The sequence below is a fragment of the Scyliorhinus canicula genome, chromosome 22 (genome assembly GCF_902713615.1).
Source record: "Scyliorhinus canicula chromosome 22, sScyCan1.1, whole genome shotgun sequence".
NCBI classification, from domain to species: domain Eukaryota; kingdom Metazoa; phylum Chordata; class Chondrichthyes; order Carcharhiniformes; family Scyliorhinidae; genus Scyliorhinus; species Scyliorhinus canicula.
In genome coordinates, this window is record NC_052167.1 from 6,981,190 (window position 1) to 6,996,610 (window position 15,421).

Below are 15,421 nucleotides of genomic sequence, written 5' to 3' on the forward strand. Positions count from 1 at the left end.
ACCTTTTTGTGAAGTATGTTGGTTCCTGTTCCCAGGGCCCCATGCTTTCTCTCCATTGGTTGGGGTTTGCGCTCTCCCGCGCGATTGGCCCCGGCCGGTCACGAGGATCGCAAGGACACGCCCCTTAAAGGGACATATATCAAACTGGGGGTTGTTAATATATTATAGACAGTGACAGTGTTAGAATCCCAAATGGTCTCCTAAAACAAGGCACATGGATTTGTTGGGGATTAGTGCTAGCCAGTGATTCCTAAAGACACCTTATATTAATTGAAATATTACTACACATAGACAACATTAATTCTTCATTAGTAACATATGATCCCTATTTGTCAGACCCCATGCTTTCCCAGCTGTTTTGGCAGCTGAATTCACCCAACCAACGTCACAAATTGTGTCCCTCGTCTTTGTACCTTCATTGAGACAACGCCCCCGGCCCTGGAACCGAATCCTGCACGGCCGAGGAGCAGAGGAACATTCAATCTCACTGTGAAGAACTAAGTGGTCGAACAGCTCTTGATGTGTCTTTATGCCAATGAACAGGTGGAAGAGATTGTCCTAGGATAGTGTTGCGAGGTAAATAGTGAGATGTTTGAATCCCTGTCACAGTTTTATCATTGAAGGACGTGGTCTTAGGAACATAGGGACAGGAGTAGGCCATTCAGCCCGTCAAGCCTGCTCTGTCATTCAACACTATTACGGCGGATCGGACACTTCAATGCCTTTGACACACGTTATCCTCATAACCCTCTGCTGATATCTACCTTAAACATACTCAATGACTGAGCTTCCATGGCCCGCTGGGGTAGAAAATTCCACAGATTCACAGCCCTCTGTGTAAAACAATTTTGCCTCATTTTGATCCTAAGTGGCATTCCCATATCTACGGCAATAACATCCTTTCTGAGGTAAGGGGTCCAAACTGCCCACAATACTCCATGCAATCTAACCGAGCTTCATGAAGCAAGTTCTCACTATGCCCGCACTCAAATCCTCCTGAGTTACTATGAGTACAAAAATGAAACCCTCGTCCTTTCAATTTGAGTCTCGGTGTTAACTGTTTCAGTGCTGTGTGTTTTTCAGCTGTGACGGAGTCTTGGATTTGGGTTCTGGATCGTCAGGTTTTCCAGAGCATAATGATGGAGACAGCACAGGCGAGAAACAAGAAATATTTTAACTTCCTCACCAGGTGAGAACTCACTGAGCTTCGCCAGCCCTCTGGGGCATCACTGGTTGCCCACGATATCGGAGTCGGATTCTGTGGAACCAATGCCTGCCCAGATTGGGTACTGACCATCTCACTGCTGAACTGATGTACATTGTACACCTGAGAAACACATTCAATATGTATCAGATTCAGCTGTCATCTTTCTTCTCGCATATTTGAAATCGGCAATGAAACTTCTCTTCTGAAACAAGTGTTTGGAATAGTCAGTGTTGAAAATGGAAGACATCACTACTGCCTCACGGCACCGAGGACCCGGTGGAGTTTGCACATTCTCCCCGTGTCTGCGTGGGTTTCACTCCCACAACCCAAAGATGTGCAGGGTAGGTGGATTGGCCACGATAAATTGCCCCTTAATTGGGAAAAAAAAAATTGGGTACTCTAAATTTATTTTAAAAAAGAAAAATAAATGTTAACTTGAGACAGAAAGCTGAGGGTATCTACAAAGAGAATACTGACTCCTTTGCAACTCACTCTCAACTTTCACTTTGTCTAATTAAAGATATCTGTGTTCTTTCTTACTTTCCACCCCTTTCTGATCTCATTCATGGACAAAACGACCAAGGTCTCTGACCAGCAAATGTTGCATTTCATGTGTTGTGTTCATGCACAGAGGTGGAGGAATCCAGGGCTCGTTGTCAGAATGTTGGTCAGTGCGGGCATGGAGTAAGCTTCACAGTGATAACGCAGTTAAAAATAAATGTGTATGTTTTTTACTCAGCGTTTCCCTGCTGAAGGATTTGCCCGAAGAGAAATTATCAAAGATTGTAGACTGCCTGGAAGTTGTAAGTACTATGTAAAATCATTGTGTCAATGAAAGAACCTCTGGAAATTCTTTCAATTACAGACAGAACCTTGTCTGAACTAATTCTTTTTCTCTCCTATTTAACATTGGGTCTGTCAAAGGGTAATATGGTGTCAAGATCTGAGTTTTAAACTGACAAAGAATTAGTTCTATTAATATACATTGAAAATTGGATATTTTGGCAGAGAGAAATATATGTCGAATGAAAAGTGGAATGAAAAGAGGTTTACTGTTGGCCATCCACTAACTGTCTTTATCAAACTCATATATGTTAGGCTTTATTTTAACCTGTGCAAAGTGGACAGGTTTTGACTGGGTTAATGCCTCACCTGTTATCTTCTGAGTGTGGGAACGGAAAATTAACTTTTGTTGGACTGTGATTTTAGAAGCAAGTTAACCCTTCAAACACGTGAAGCAGGTAATCTGGGGAATTATTGGCCAGTTTAACTGCAGTGTGGAAGCATCAGAGCTTCACCTGTCACAATGGCATGACATTCCCCTCTCTCAGGTCCAGCTAAGCCTAGACAGTAATTCCTCAATAGTAAGGATGGTCCTAGCTGGACAAACAGTAGCAACCTGCTCTGATAATCTACTTGGTTTAAGCTGTGCAACGCCCAGTGCAATCTAAAGATAGTACTGTGCACACAAGGGTTCTCTAAATCTTGGACCTGCAAACCTGCAGATTCTCTGGACTTGAGTAATTGGAGTAATTTTCCCCGCAAGAGAGCATGTGCTCCCTGTTAGTTCAACAGAAATCCTCCGGCTTCCTCCGCAACTTCAATTGATGGTTTTAAAATGGGGAGCTTGGTGATATGCCATCAATGAACACGCGACAAGTGGTGAACGTAACTGAGGCTTTAATAAACTAAACGGAAAGCCTCCTGGCCTCGGATCCCGAACTGAGGCAACGGCGGAGACCAGCCACCTTCATACCGAGCTCGAGGGGAGGCGGAGCCAGCAGGCAGTAGTTTACCACATTACCTATAATACAGTGGCAGTTTACCACAATACACATAATATATACTACAGTGGTTTGGAGGCAGCAGAGACAAGCCCAGGCATGTAACAATACAATAATACAATACAATACAGTGGTTTACCACACTTGAGTTGCTGCTCACGAGGAAAGATGCCTCCCTTTTCTGCCTCTCAATCAAGCACCACAAATCTCGATGCGGGTTTACACTGCCAGCAGCGGCATCACTGTAAAAGTGCTTTCAATATCAAGCCAACAACATATTGTTTACAGATTGACTTATAAGGAGGTTCAAGTAATGCTTTTAGCTTTCAGCTGGATGCCATAATGATGTTAAGAAAGTGAGCCAAACTGGCGATATGTAGCTGGGATATTCAAAATGAAAGAAACAAAGAGGAGTAAATGTTCACCCTCCCTTCGGGATTTGAAATGATGTGGGATTGGCCAAAGGAATTGAAGAGAACGCCAATAGTACAAATTAATTATTTGTCAGTAATTTAAAATTAGCTTCCCGCTTATCAGTCCAAGGTTTATTTATTCTAATTATTTAACTATTAGTTTTTGAAGCTTATTTTCAATGGCTGATCTCAGTTTGTAATCTCTCCCTAGGATTATTACGATAAAGGAGATTATATCATTCGGCAAGGAGAACAAGGGAATACCTTCTTCATTATTGCAAAAGGAGAGGTAGCAACATTTCTTAATCTAGTTCTGCGATGTAGAAAGAATTCCATTCTTGGGTGAAGAAGATTGATACGGATTCGGAATGTTGGGCGGGATTCTCCAGCGATGCCCGCCCTCTGACCGGATATACCCGTCCGAGGGCAATGGACCTTTACATGGTCCGCTTCCCACCTGTGGCTGGCAGGGTTGGAAGAATCCAGCCCGTTAACTCTGTTTCTCTTAGGGCGGCACATGGCACAGTGGTTAGCACTGGGACTGCGGCGCTGAGGACCCGGCTTCGAATCCCGGCCCCAGGTCACTGTCCGTGTGGAGTTTGCACTTCCTCCCCGTGTCTGCGTGGGTTTCACCCCCACAACCCAAAGATGTGCAGATTAGGTGGATTGGCCATGCCAAAATTGCCCCTTAATTGGAAAAAAATAATAATTGGATACTCTAAATTTATATTATTAAAAAACCTCTGTTTCTGTCTCCAGAGATGCTGCCAGACCTGCTGAGTTTTTCCAGCATTTTCTGTTTTTATTCCATTCATTGTTTGGACTGTTTTAAAATAGCCTCCAATGGGTTTTTGGACAGATTTGTGAAGATGTTTCTTGGATTGACGTTCTCTCTACACTTTGCGATGTGGGTGGTCAATGAATGATTTCTTCTTCGTGTCAGTGTGGCTCAGTTGATAACACTTCTGTCTCCGAGTTAGAATGTCATGGGTTCAAAACCTATTTGAGGCTTGAGTTCATAATCTAGGCTCAGACTTTGGTGCAGAAACAAGGGAGGTCCCTGCACCCTGGGGAAGGCTCCCTGGTGTCCTGATCAATATTTATCTCTCAATCAACATCACAAAAACAGATCATCTGGCCGGACTCACATGGCTGCATTTGGGAGTTTGATGTGTGTAAATTGGCTGCTGTGTTTCCAATAGAAAAACGGTGACTACACTTTGAAAGTATTGAATTAGGTGCAAAGAACTTAGGGAGGTCATGAGTTTGGGCAAAATGCTAGCTCAGTTGGCTGGACAGCTGGTTCGTGATGCAGGGCAAGACCAGTTCAATCCCCGTACCGGCTGGGGTTATTCATGAAGGCCCCGCCTTCTCAACTTTGCCCCTCGCCTGATGTGTGATGATCCTCAGGTAAAATCACCACCAGTCAGCTCTCCCCCTCAAAGGGGAAAGCAGCCTATGGTCATCTGGGACTAATGGCAACTTTACCTTTATAGGCACAACCGCCTCACGGCGCTGAGGTCCCAGGTTCGATCCCGGCTCTGGGTCACTGTCCGTGTGGAGTTTGCACGTTCTCCCCGTGTCTGTGTGGGTTTCGCCCCCACAACCCAAAAATGTGCAGAGTAGGTGGATTGGCCACACTAAATTGCCCCTTAATTGGAAAAAATAATTGGCTAATCTAAATTTATAAAAAAAAAAACTTTACCTTTATAGAAATGTAAATTATTTATTTCTGTTGGGAGAGATTGGAGATAATTTTTTTCAGAGCAAGGGCATAATTTGATTAACATTCCTCCCTCTTTCAAGCATCTAAAATAAACAGATTAACGTTTGGATTCACCTCACTGCTCTTTTGAGCAATCTCATTGTTACATTGACTGTGATGAATTGTTATATTAATGTCAGTATTTTTCTTAAGGTATGAAACCTCCCCAAGCCCATTTTAACCGGTAAAATATTGACACAATTTTGTCGCTCTGATACAGGTCCGTGTGACACAGATAAGAGATGGAGATGAAGGCCCGCAAGAAATTAAGACATTAGGAGCAGGAGAATACTTTGGAGAGAAGGCGTTAATCAGGTACAGGATTGGGAAGTGCACTAAATGACGTTAATCTGTTCTGGGCTGAACAAGGAGGGGGCAGATTGCAAAGGTCCAGAAGAGAGCATCCTGGGATACATTTAAACCACTTGGTTTCTTCCTTGGCGTTGTTATGACCTGTGGAAACTCCAGCCCTACTCCTTCATGGGCGAACTGCCCTATCAGCTGATTTGGAATATGTCAGGCCATGGAAAGAATGTTAATGTTGCGTCCTATAAGAATTTCAATTAAACTTACAAATTATTTGAATATGTCACAGTATTCCTCAAGAGGAAAGTGCAAAGATACAAAAACAACAATTACACCACTCTGCCAGAATGATCCTCAGTGTGTGGACCTTCCACTACTTTCTCCACAGACCATTCCCAAGGGAGGAGTGTGAAAATACAAAAACATGCAGCTACTCGACGGGTGTTTGGATTCTGAACCTCCATGCTGCCAGTCATTGGCTGTGATTTAGCTCCATGTTATGCCTGCCGCGGATCTGGGCGTGCTGGGTAAATAGCGGGAAATGCCAAAATCGAGATTGGCACTGCGTGAACCAGTTTACAATTCACCGCCCGCTCCTGATGGCCAGTTCCGAAAGTGGCACCCACATCATTGACCCTCATTCGCATTCATTTCGATCTCATTCACCACATTGAGTTTGAATGCAGCGGCCTCCCGAGAATTCCCCAACTCCCCAGCGAGAAATCACAAGGGCGTCGTTTCGTACTCCCCTGTTTCAAAAGCGTAATGCTGGCCCAGTGGCTGTTGAGAGGAAGTGAGGAGGTGAGCAGCCATTTCCATTTTCCGGCAGGCAGCACAAGGGTTTTGGAGTTGCTGGCCCAGTGCTCGGAGGGTAGGGGACCCCTCATAGGGGTTGAGTTGACCAGGGGGCTGAAGCGATTTAGATCAGAGGTCACCCCTGGGCAGATGGTGTGAGGCTTGCAAGCCATTTTTAAATACCGTGGAGACCCATAACAGGGGCATCCAGAGCTTGAGCCTGTCTGTCTGATCAAACTCTCCCAGGACAGAGCCAGGCTGTGGCTTCTCTCCTGAAAGTCACTTTCACTCCCTTTGACCGTGAGCAGCCTCTAGCTTCACAGCTGAAGGCTATTTCAACTGGGGAAGTAGACTTGTAAGTTGTGATAGCACTGCGAGCTTCTCAGCTTTCAGGTGCCTCCTCGAGGGCACATGTGCCATATCTCAGAGGATGATTGCACACTGCATGAATCCTGGACAGTTTGCCTTGATCTCGAGGAGCATCAGCACTATAGAAGCAGCTGCCAACAATCAAACACTGAAGACCAGGGCTTCAGCACTGGGGATCTTCTTGCGACCAAAGGGTAAGTCTGTGGATCGGGGGAGGGCACCTGAACACAGCCTCCCTAATGCTCCCAGCAGAGGTCTGGGCCAAGGGGCCTAGAGGCTCCTGATGTGGCGAGGAGTGAGTGTGCAGAGCAAGGTTCTCCAGTACAACTGGCTCACTGGATGGCACTCTGAGAGAAGGCGGGACACGTAAGGGTGATGGTTTGGGGGAATTTGAGGGTTCGGGAACTGATTGTTAGTCTATCTCCTTCTCCAATTCCTTATAGATACCAAATGATTGTTGGTGTCAATCCACAGCAGCTGCCCTCGTGTTGCTTTTGGCAGCAGAGTTGGCCAGAAACCAGAGAGGCAGCAACAACAGCGTAGGCCGGAAGCGGCACCCCATGAATACCCGGCCGCCCGGCCAAGGAGGAACACAGAAGGGGAGGCGAGTGATGGCCCATGGTGTATAGCCATCATTGATTATTTAATGAGATACACACACGATTGTTTGGCAGTATTTAGCCCCAACTCCATCTACAAGTTTGCTGATAATACGACGGTAGTGGGTCGGATCTCAAACAAAGATGAGTCAGAATGAGGTAGTGGCGTAACGACAATATTCTCTCCTTCAATGTCCGCAAAACTAAAGAGCTGGTCATCGACTTCAGGAAGCGAAGCGTTGTACACATCCCCGTCTGCATCACTGGTGCCGAAGTTCCGATGTATTTACCGAATGTCCTATGTTTTTCATGTACGGAACGATCTGCCTGGATGTACACAGAACAATACTTTTCGCTCTACCACGGTACACGTGACAATAAACAAATTCAAATCAGTGCTGGTGAAAGGTGCGAGTGGAAACTGGTACCTCGCCACTGGTCTTCCTGGAGCTCTCCTCTGAGGTGGTCTCTTGGGTGGCGGGTTGTGGGGTGAAAATGACTCTGGATCCTCCGGCCTCATCCGATGGAGATCCTGCAGGAAAAATGGACATATGGTCAGTAAGAGGGAAAGATCATTTTGTCTCACTTGAGACAGGTCATCTGGGTGAAGGGACAGTGGATCTTCACCTCTCTGGTGACTGCTCTCCCCTTGGGCAACAACCCGAACTCCGTTGCCCGTTCCTCATAGGACTGAGGACTCAGATCTCTGGCATCCTACTTATTTTGGGCTATCTTCTCTTGTGGGGACAAAGGGAAGGAATTGAGAGCCGGGCACTTGATAAGTTGGGGGTTGGGGGTATACAGCATGTGTGGGCACCCCATCTGGACAGGAAGGGGTTGTGCTGGTGGATGAAGTGGGTACTGAGGAACAAGCACAAAGGCTGGGAGGGGGGTCCCGGCGGGATGGAGTGGCGTGAACCACTCCGGCGTCGGGCTGCCCCAAAGGTAAGGAATCCGCCGCAGCTTCAGGGGCTAGGCCAGCGGCGGAGTGGTTTGCACCCCACCGGCCGGCGTGGAAGGCCTTCGGCGCCACGCCAGCCGGGGCCAAAAGGACTCCGCCAGCCGGTGCGGGTCCGCGCATGCGCGGGAGAGTCAGCGGCTGCTGACGTCATCCCCGCACATGCGCAGGGGGTGTTCACCTACCTGTCAGCCATCGCAGAGGCTGACACTGCCGACGCATAGGAAAAGAGTGCCCCCACGGCACAGGCCTGGCCGGTGGGCCCTGATCGTGGTCCAGGCCACCGTGGGGGCACCCCCCCAGGGCCAGATCGCCCCACGGCCCCCCCAGGACCCCGGAGCCCGCCCGCACCGCCAGGCCCCGCCAGTAAGGGACCTAGTGTAATCTACGCAGGCAGGACTGGCATACAACTAGCGGGACTTCAGCCCATTGCGGGCCGGAGAATCGCCAAGGGAGCCGTTGCGAGCAGCCGCCGACCTGCGAAGCGCAATTCCCGTCCCCACCGAATCTCCGGTGCCGGTGAATTTGGCGGCCGGCGGGGGCGTGATTCACACCGCTCCCCGGCGATTCTCCAACCCGGCAGGGGGTCAGAGAATCCTGTCCCAGATGTGGGGAGGGTCGAGGTGTCAGCCAGTGATTTGTCGGGGGTGGGGGGGGGGGGGGGCGGGTTGGGAATCTGCGGAGTGGCAGGTGGAACAGGCAGGAGAGAGGTGGTAACGTACCCTGACAGCTCGGTGGAGATCATTAGTCTTCTTCCGATATTGGACAGCTGCCCTCCTGGTCAGTGCCACTGCCTGCCAGGCAGCATTGTTGACCCTGCTGCTGGTCTTCTGACCCCCCCCCCCCCCCTCAGGCGAACAGGGTGGCCCGCCTCTCACTCACAGTGTGGCAAAGCCTGGCCAGGTCAACATTGCCAAAGCGAGGAGCGGGTCTGCACGCTGCCATGTGATGCGCAATCAATGGACACGGAAATGAAGGAATAGTCCGAATCGAAGGCTTTAATCAGCAAGAAGTGTGCCCAGCAGCAGGAGTACAGAAATGACCTGGCTGCTGGGAGACACGGGTTCTTATACCCCGCCTCGTATGGGGAGCTACCTTTCTCTCGATCAATGAGAAGACAACACTTGGGCCAATGGGCAGCGAGCCTTCTGCACCAATGGCAGCTCACACTCCCAGGTACCATAATACCCCTAGTCATACCACCACACCATGCTTGTGAGTTGACTGGGAGTGAGTGGTGAGGCAGCGTTTAAAAGCAGCTCCCTCTTGTTAACAGTGAGATGCTGAGACACGAGCCCGGTGATTCAGACAGCGAAACAGCCTGTCATGGCGAGAATCTTGTGGGGGCTCACTAAGTGCTGTTGAATACAGGCCACGATCTCCCTAAAAAGGCCGCCAAGAAATAGCCCAAACTGACACTTCGAAATGTTTCCATTGAATTGCGCCCACTGTCTTAGTTTATCTGGTTTCCTGGTGTGCACAACATTCCTGGTTATAACAGGATAATTCTACTTCACAATTATCTTTGTTTGGAAGAAGGATAGCAAAGTGAAAATCAGCTAAAAGTCAAAGAACCAGTTGAAACAAATGGCTCCATTGTCCTGATCCCAGTTCTCCCACCCATTGCAACTTTGCAATTACAGACACCTCCAATCCTGAACACACAGCTCCTTTATTTATTCACTCCTCCACTGCAGACAGGAGACTCATTCATTGAAGCTGTTCCTCTCCCAAGTCACACACACTAACGTCAGTACTTGGCCAGTGTACAGGGAATGTTTCCTCACTTACTGCTGTCAGTTTGTTATCAGGAATCCTCACAAAGATCAGTCAGACGATTTCAACCGCTCGTTAAAATAGAAAACGAATGCTCCTGATTTGAGTTGTGCACCACAGATATTTTTGTGACGTCTGTCTGTGATTAACCAGAAAGGTTAAGGAGTTTAGTGAGTGTCCACTTCATGGTAGTGACAACAGGATGTGAAGTATGTCACTGACATTTTTGACCAATTTTTATACCATAAGACCTTAAGACATAGGAGCAGAATTAGGCCACTCGGCCCATTGAGTCTGCTGCGCCATTCAATCATGGCTGATATTTTTCTCATCTCCATTCTACCTTTTCCCCATAACCCCTGATCCCCTTATGAATCAAGAACCTATCTATCTCTGTCTTACAGACACTCAGTGATTTGGCCTCCACAGCCTTCTGCGGCAAAGAGTTCCACAGATTCACCACCCTCTGGCTGAAGAAATTCCTCCTCATATCTTTTTTAAAATAAATTTAGAGTAGCCAATTATCTTTTATTTTTTCCAATTAAGGGGCAATTTAATGTGGCCAATCCATCTAACCTGTGCATCTTTTGGGTTGTGGGGGTGAAACCCACGCAGACATGGGGAGAATGTGCAAACTGCTCACGGACAGTGACCCAGGGCCGGGATTCGAACCCGGGTCCTCAGCGCTGCCGTCCCAGTGCTAACCACTGCGCCACATGCCGCCCCTTTCATCTCAGTTTTAAAGGATTGTCCCTTTAGTCTGAGAGTGTGTCCTCTGGTTCTAGTTTTTCTTACAAGTGAAACATCCTCTCCACGTCCACTCTATCTAGACTTCGCAGTATTCTGTAAGTTTCAATAAGATCCTCCCTCATCCTTCTAAACTCCAACGAGTACCGACCCAGAGTCCTCAGCCACTCCTCATACGACGGAGTCTGCCCATCCTCCCCGTGTGTGCGTGGGTTTCCTCCAGGTGCTCCCGGTTTCCTCCCATAGTCCAAAGATGTGCAGGTTAGGTGGATTGGCCATGCTAAATTGTCCTTCGTGTCCAAAATTGCCCTTAGTGTTGGATGGGGTTACTGGATTATGGGGATAGGGTGGAGATGTGGGCTTGGGTAGGGTGCTCTTTCCAAGGGTCGGTGCAGACTCGATGGGCCGAATGGCCTCCTTCTGCCCTGTAAATTCTATGATTCTGTGACAAGCTTGAACATCTTCCCTCTCTCTTTCTGCTTGTATCTTTGCTCACCAAAATGCAGAAAATCAAACATCTACTGTACTGGGATGTATTACTCAATTCACGTTGATGAGTAACGAGAAATAAATTCTTGATCAAATCGAATTGAATGGGGCAGCGATGCAGATTTCCTGAGACTCCCCCATAAATAAATCTGCCAGACATCCTGTTTGCATCCGTTTTGTGTAAGATCTGCGGCATCAGGGCAAACAAGCAGATTGGTTGTGACCTGAATACTTCATCAGGTGTAGGCACGAATGCTAATTTTCTGATTGCTAAACTCGCATGTATTTGAAATTATATTTTTGAAAATCGATTAACGTGGGAAGTGTAATGCATTTAGTTCAGAAGGGGTAATATTTTAATTCTGAGTGTTTGAACAGTCAGATTAAGGAGTGATTAAGTCTTCATCGGACTTTGCTTCCAAATTCTCAACCTCTTCTTTCTTCACACAGTGAGGACCTTCGTTCTGCAAATATAATTGCTGTTGATGATGATACACAATGCTTGGTAATAGATCGCGAGTAAGTCTCAATGGAGAGTGAGCTTGCCACCAATGTGAGCTCTTGGTGTATTTCGGATGTTTATAACTTTGGTGTTAATAATATAATTTTACATAGTATCAAGGGTCATGATTTTCAGGATGGTGGGATTCCCTTCCCAGCAATTGAGGAGAGCGACTGGCCGAAAAATAGACAACGGCAACATTTTATTTTGCGTTTCCAACGGTTTAATAAGTTGTAGAGTGAACCAACGTGAGAGAGGTAGATGTGAAAAAGAGTATTCTTATTATTGAATTTTAATGTATAAAATAATAACCTCCATAGAGACAGACATTTATTTGTACACACTAAATCTATCGAAAAAGACATTTACACATTTTTACAGTTTTATTCAGTTTTTATCATGGTGCATAACAGAGCACCGAACGTGACTTGAAACCCATAAAAATCATCCTCTTTCTCATCTTCAGAATCAAATAACACGTCCCAATCTGCTCCCAATCAGCAGCAATCATATCGCCATGAGTCACATTCCAAAAGTCAGCATCTTCTGTCCTGTCAGGTGAACTGGATATCCCACATTTCTTGGAAGAGTTGATGACAATCTCCGCTCTGATATCATCCCAGGTCAGCACCTCCCATTCACACAGGATTTCTAACCGGCTGCCTGCAATGCTGCCTCCTTTGGTGAATTTCCTCTCTCCTCAAAACATCCAGTCATTCACCCTTTCTCTCAGACTTTCCCTGAAAGGCTTCATTAGAGAGACATCCAATGGTTGCACAAGGCTGGTTAGGCTACCGGAATATAGGGCAGCATGGTCCCAGGTTCGATCCCGGCTCTGGGTCACTGTCCGTGTGGAGTTTGCACATTCTCCCCGTGTTTGCGTGGGTTTCCCTCCCACAGCCCAAAGATGTGCAGGGTAGGTAGATTGGGCACGCTAAATTGCCCCTTAATTGGAAAAAATGAATTGGGTACACTAATTTTTTTTTAAAAGGCTACCGGAATATTATTGTTTTGCAATCTAACTTCAGCAACAGTTTCATCGACATGTTCCATATTACAGATGACAGGACATTTATCCTGCACATAATCCTCCTGGTCGGAATCTAGAAACTTCCTTCAGCCATATTTTCAACCCAGCTTCATCCATTCATTCTTTATTATCACAGAGTCAAAAAACTGTACAGCACAGAAACAGGCCCTTCAGCCCATATCTGTGCCCGCCATCAAGCACCGCTTCAGTCTCATTTTTCGAGCACTTGGTCCATATTCTTCTCTGCTAGGGCATCTCAGGAACTCACCTAAAAGCTTCTTAAATGCTGTGAGGATTCCTGCCTCTACCACCCTTTCAGGAAGCGAGTTCCAGATTCTGGCCACCCTTGAGCGAACACAGTTTTCCTAAACTCCCCTCTAAACCTCCTGTCCATTTTCTTAAATCTATGCTCCAGGTTATTGACTCCTCACTAAGGGAAAAGTTCCTTCCTATCCACCCTATCTATGACCACCATAGTTTTGTACATCTCAATCAGGTCCCCTCTCAGACTTCTCTGTTCCAAGGAGGAAAACCCCCAGCCTAACCAGCCTCTCTCCATAGCTGAAACACTCCAGCCCAGGCAACATCCTGGTGAATCTCCTCTGCACCCCCTCCAGTGCAACCACATCCTTCCTACAATGTGGTGACCAGAGATGTGCACAGTACTCCAGCTGTGGGCTGACCAGCGTTTTATACAGCTCCATCATAACCTCCCTGTTCTTGAATGTGAGGTATCTCCTTTTGGGATATCACCATTGGTTGAGGCTTTGGTCCATTGGACTTACATGAGAGCACAATTGTGCCACAGCCACCTTCATTAGCACGACATTTCTCCAACTATGCTCATTGGCATATCGAACTTCATGGGAGTTTCAATCAGGACGCTCTATCCCTATTTTCTTGTCTATGTTTGATGGTAATTCTTTCAACAAATTCTCCTGGAGACACGAGGAATTTTTTTTATTCTTGGGATCTGGACTTCACTGACTGGCCCCGCATTTGTTGCCCATCCCTAGTTGCCCTTGAATGAAGTAGCTAGCCATGGCATTTCAGAGGGCAATTTAAGAGGACATTTAAGTCAACCATGTGGGTCTGGAGTCACATGTAGGCCAGACCAGGTAAGGATGGCAGATTTCCTTCCCTGAAGGACATTAGTGAACCAGATGGGTTTTTAACCATCTGCCGAGGTGGGATTCGAACCCAGGTCCCCAACAGTACCCTGGGTCTCTGGATTACGAGTCCAGCGACATTACCACAACGTCACTGCCTCCCCCTTGGTCTTCCGTCTTCTGTTCATAAATCTGATAGACCACCCAGGGCTGGCTTTGAAATCTCCAATGCACAACATTTTTGGCTCGTTTCAGGGCAAAGGTCCGGGTAGATCCGCAAGAAACTGAGATGCGGGCGGATTTTCATTGACATATTTTGCAACTTAATTTTCCCAACTGGAGCTAGTTGCTAGGCTTTCACTGTTTCTACATTTATTATTAGGCATCTGCCTGAGCTGTGTGGAGAGCTTCCTCCAATCTCTAATGTTCTTCTCCAACACCTGGGATTCTCGCTGCTGCTGCTGTAGTTATTTGTCTGTTCTGCAAACTCAACGACTTTAAGTTTGAATTGGGCCATGTATCTAACATTCCTTCTTGATGCCATATCTTCAGGAAAAATGGGTCGACATTAATCTGGCAACAGTACTTTTGGGTGATCGTGTTTGAGACTGGCGGTGGTTGTCAGCTTCTAGATTTCCCGGTTTAAATTTCAAATAGCTTCATAGAATGTAATGTCAATCAATGAAGCGGAGGAAATTGTAAGAAAAATGCAAATTGTGAGGTTGATCCAAAACGATTAGTACATGAGACCATAATTACGTCATGCACCAAAAGCATGAAAAAACATGCCCGCTATCCCACAACCGATACACGAGTTACAGGGAATAATAAGGATTTTCTACCAAAATTCAGGGGTCAACTTTTACACGAGTTGGATATTATTCAAGTAAATACAGGATTGTTGTCACCCTCAACTGGGCAAATTTCATTGATTTATTATCATTTCATGAGAGAATTAACATGACCAGATTAAAGATTTTTTTGAAATACGTGAGTCCAGACATTTGAATATGTTTTTAAATGTGCCCCCAGCATCTTTAACCAGATGGTTGGAACGTACGAGGAGTTGCAGACAAACTTGAAGGAATACGTGGAGCGACTGGCCCGTAATGATAAACAAAGGAATGCAGCGTCAGTATTCTCCAAATGTCTCAATCATTTCTAATTGTTCAGCTACAAAAGTCAGGTTGGGATAGGGAGCTGCTGACTTGTTGTATTCATTTTCCAGTAAGGTCCTGCATGCAGGTTTTGTGAATTTCCAGCAGATGGTTCGATGTCAATGTGCCTCACAGTGGTTAGCACCCCCACCTCTCAGTCGCAAGGTTGTGGGATCAAGTCCTACTCCACAGATTGGCGCACAAGTTGTAGGCGGGCACTCCGGTGCAGTACTGAGGGAGTGCTGCACTGCTGACGGTGCTGAAGAAAGATCCTGGTGCACTGATTGAAGATGAGTGGGGGGGGGGTTCTCCCCATTGCCCTGGCTTTGTTCCCTTAAAACGCAAATATAATTCATGGAGATATCCCATCCACTCTTCGAAAACATTCTCAAAACATTTCCTCTTGGCATTTAAG

At 46.7% G+C, this 15,421-nt stretch overlaps 1 protein-coding gene across 3 annotated transcripts in view; it reads left to right on the forward strand.

The window, feature by feature from the left end:
• LOC119956203 (cGMP-dependent protein kinase 2) overlaps window positions 1-15,421 on the forward strand; it is a 70,251-nt gene that overhangs the window by 19,061 nt on the left and 35,769 nt on the right. For 2 of the 3 annotated variants that reach the window (XM_038783209.1, XM_038783210.1), the window contains exons 5-10: window positions 1,084-1,189; window positions 1,947-2,010; window positions 3,616-3,693; window positions 5,390-5,484; window positions 11,659-11,727; window positions 14,882-14,980. In XM_038783209.1, coding sequence (XP_038639137.1) covers window positions 1,084-1,189; window positions 1,947-2,010; window positions 3,616-3,693; window positions 5,390-5,484; window positions 11,659-11,727; window positions 14,882-14,980 — 511 coding nt within the window. Of the gene's footprint in view, window positions 1-1,083; window positions 1,190-1,946; window positions 2,011-3,615; window positions 3,694-5,389; window positions 5,485-10,142; window positions 10,182-11,658; window positions 11,728-14,881; window positions 14,981-15,421 lie in introns of those variants that run through there. The other variant, XM_038783211.1, reaches the window with a different exon arrangement.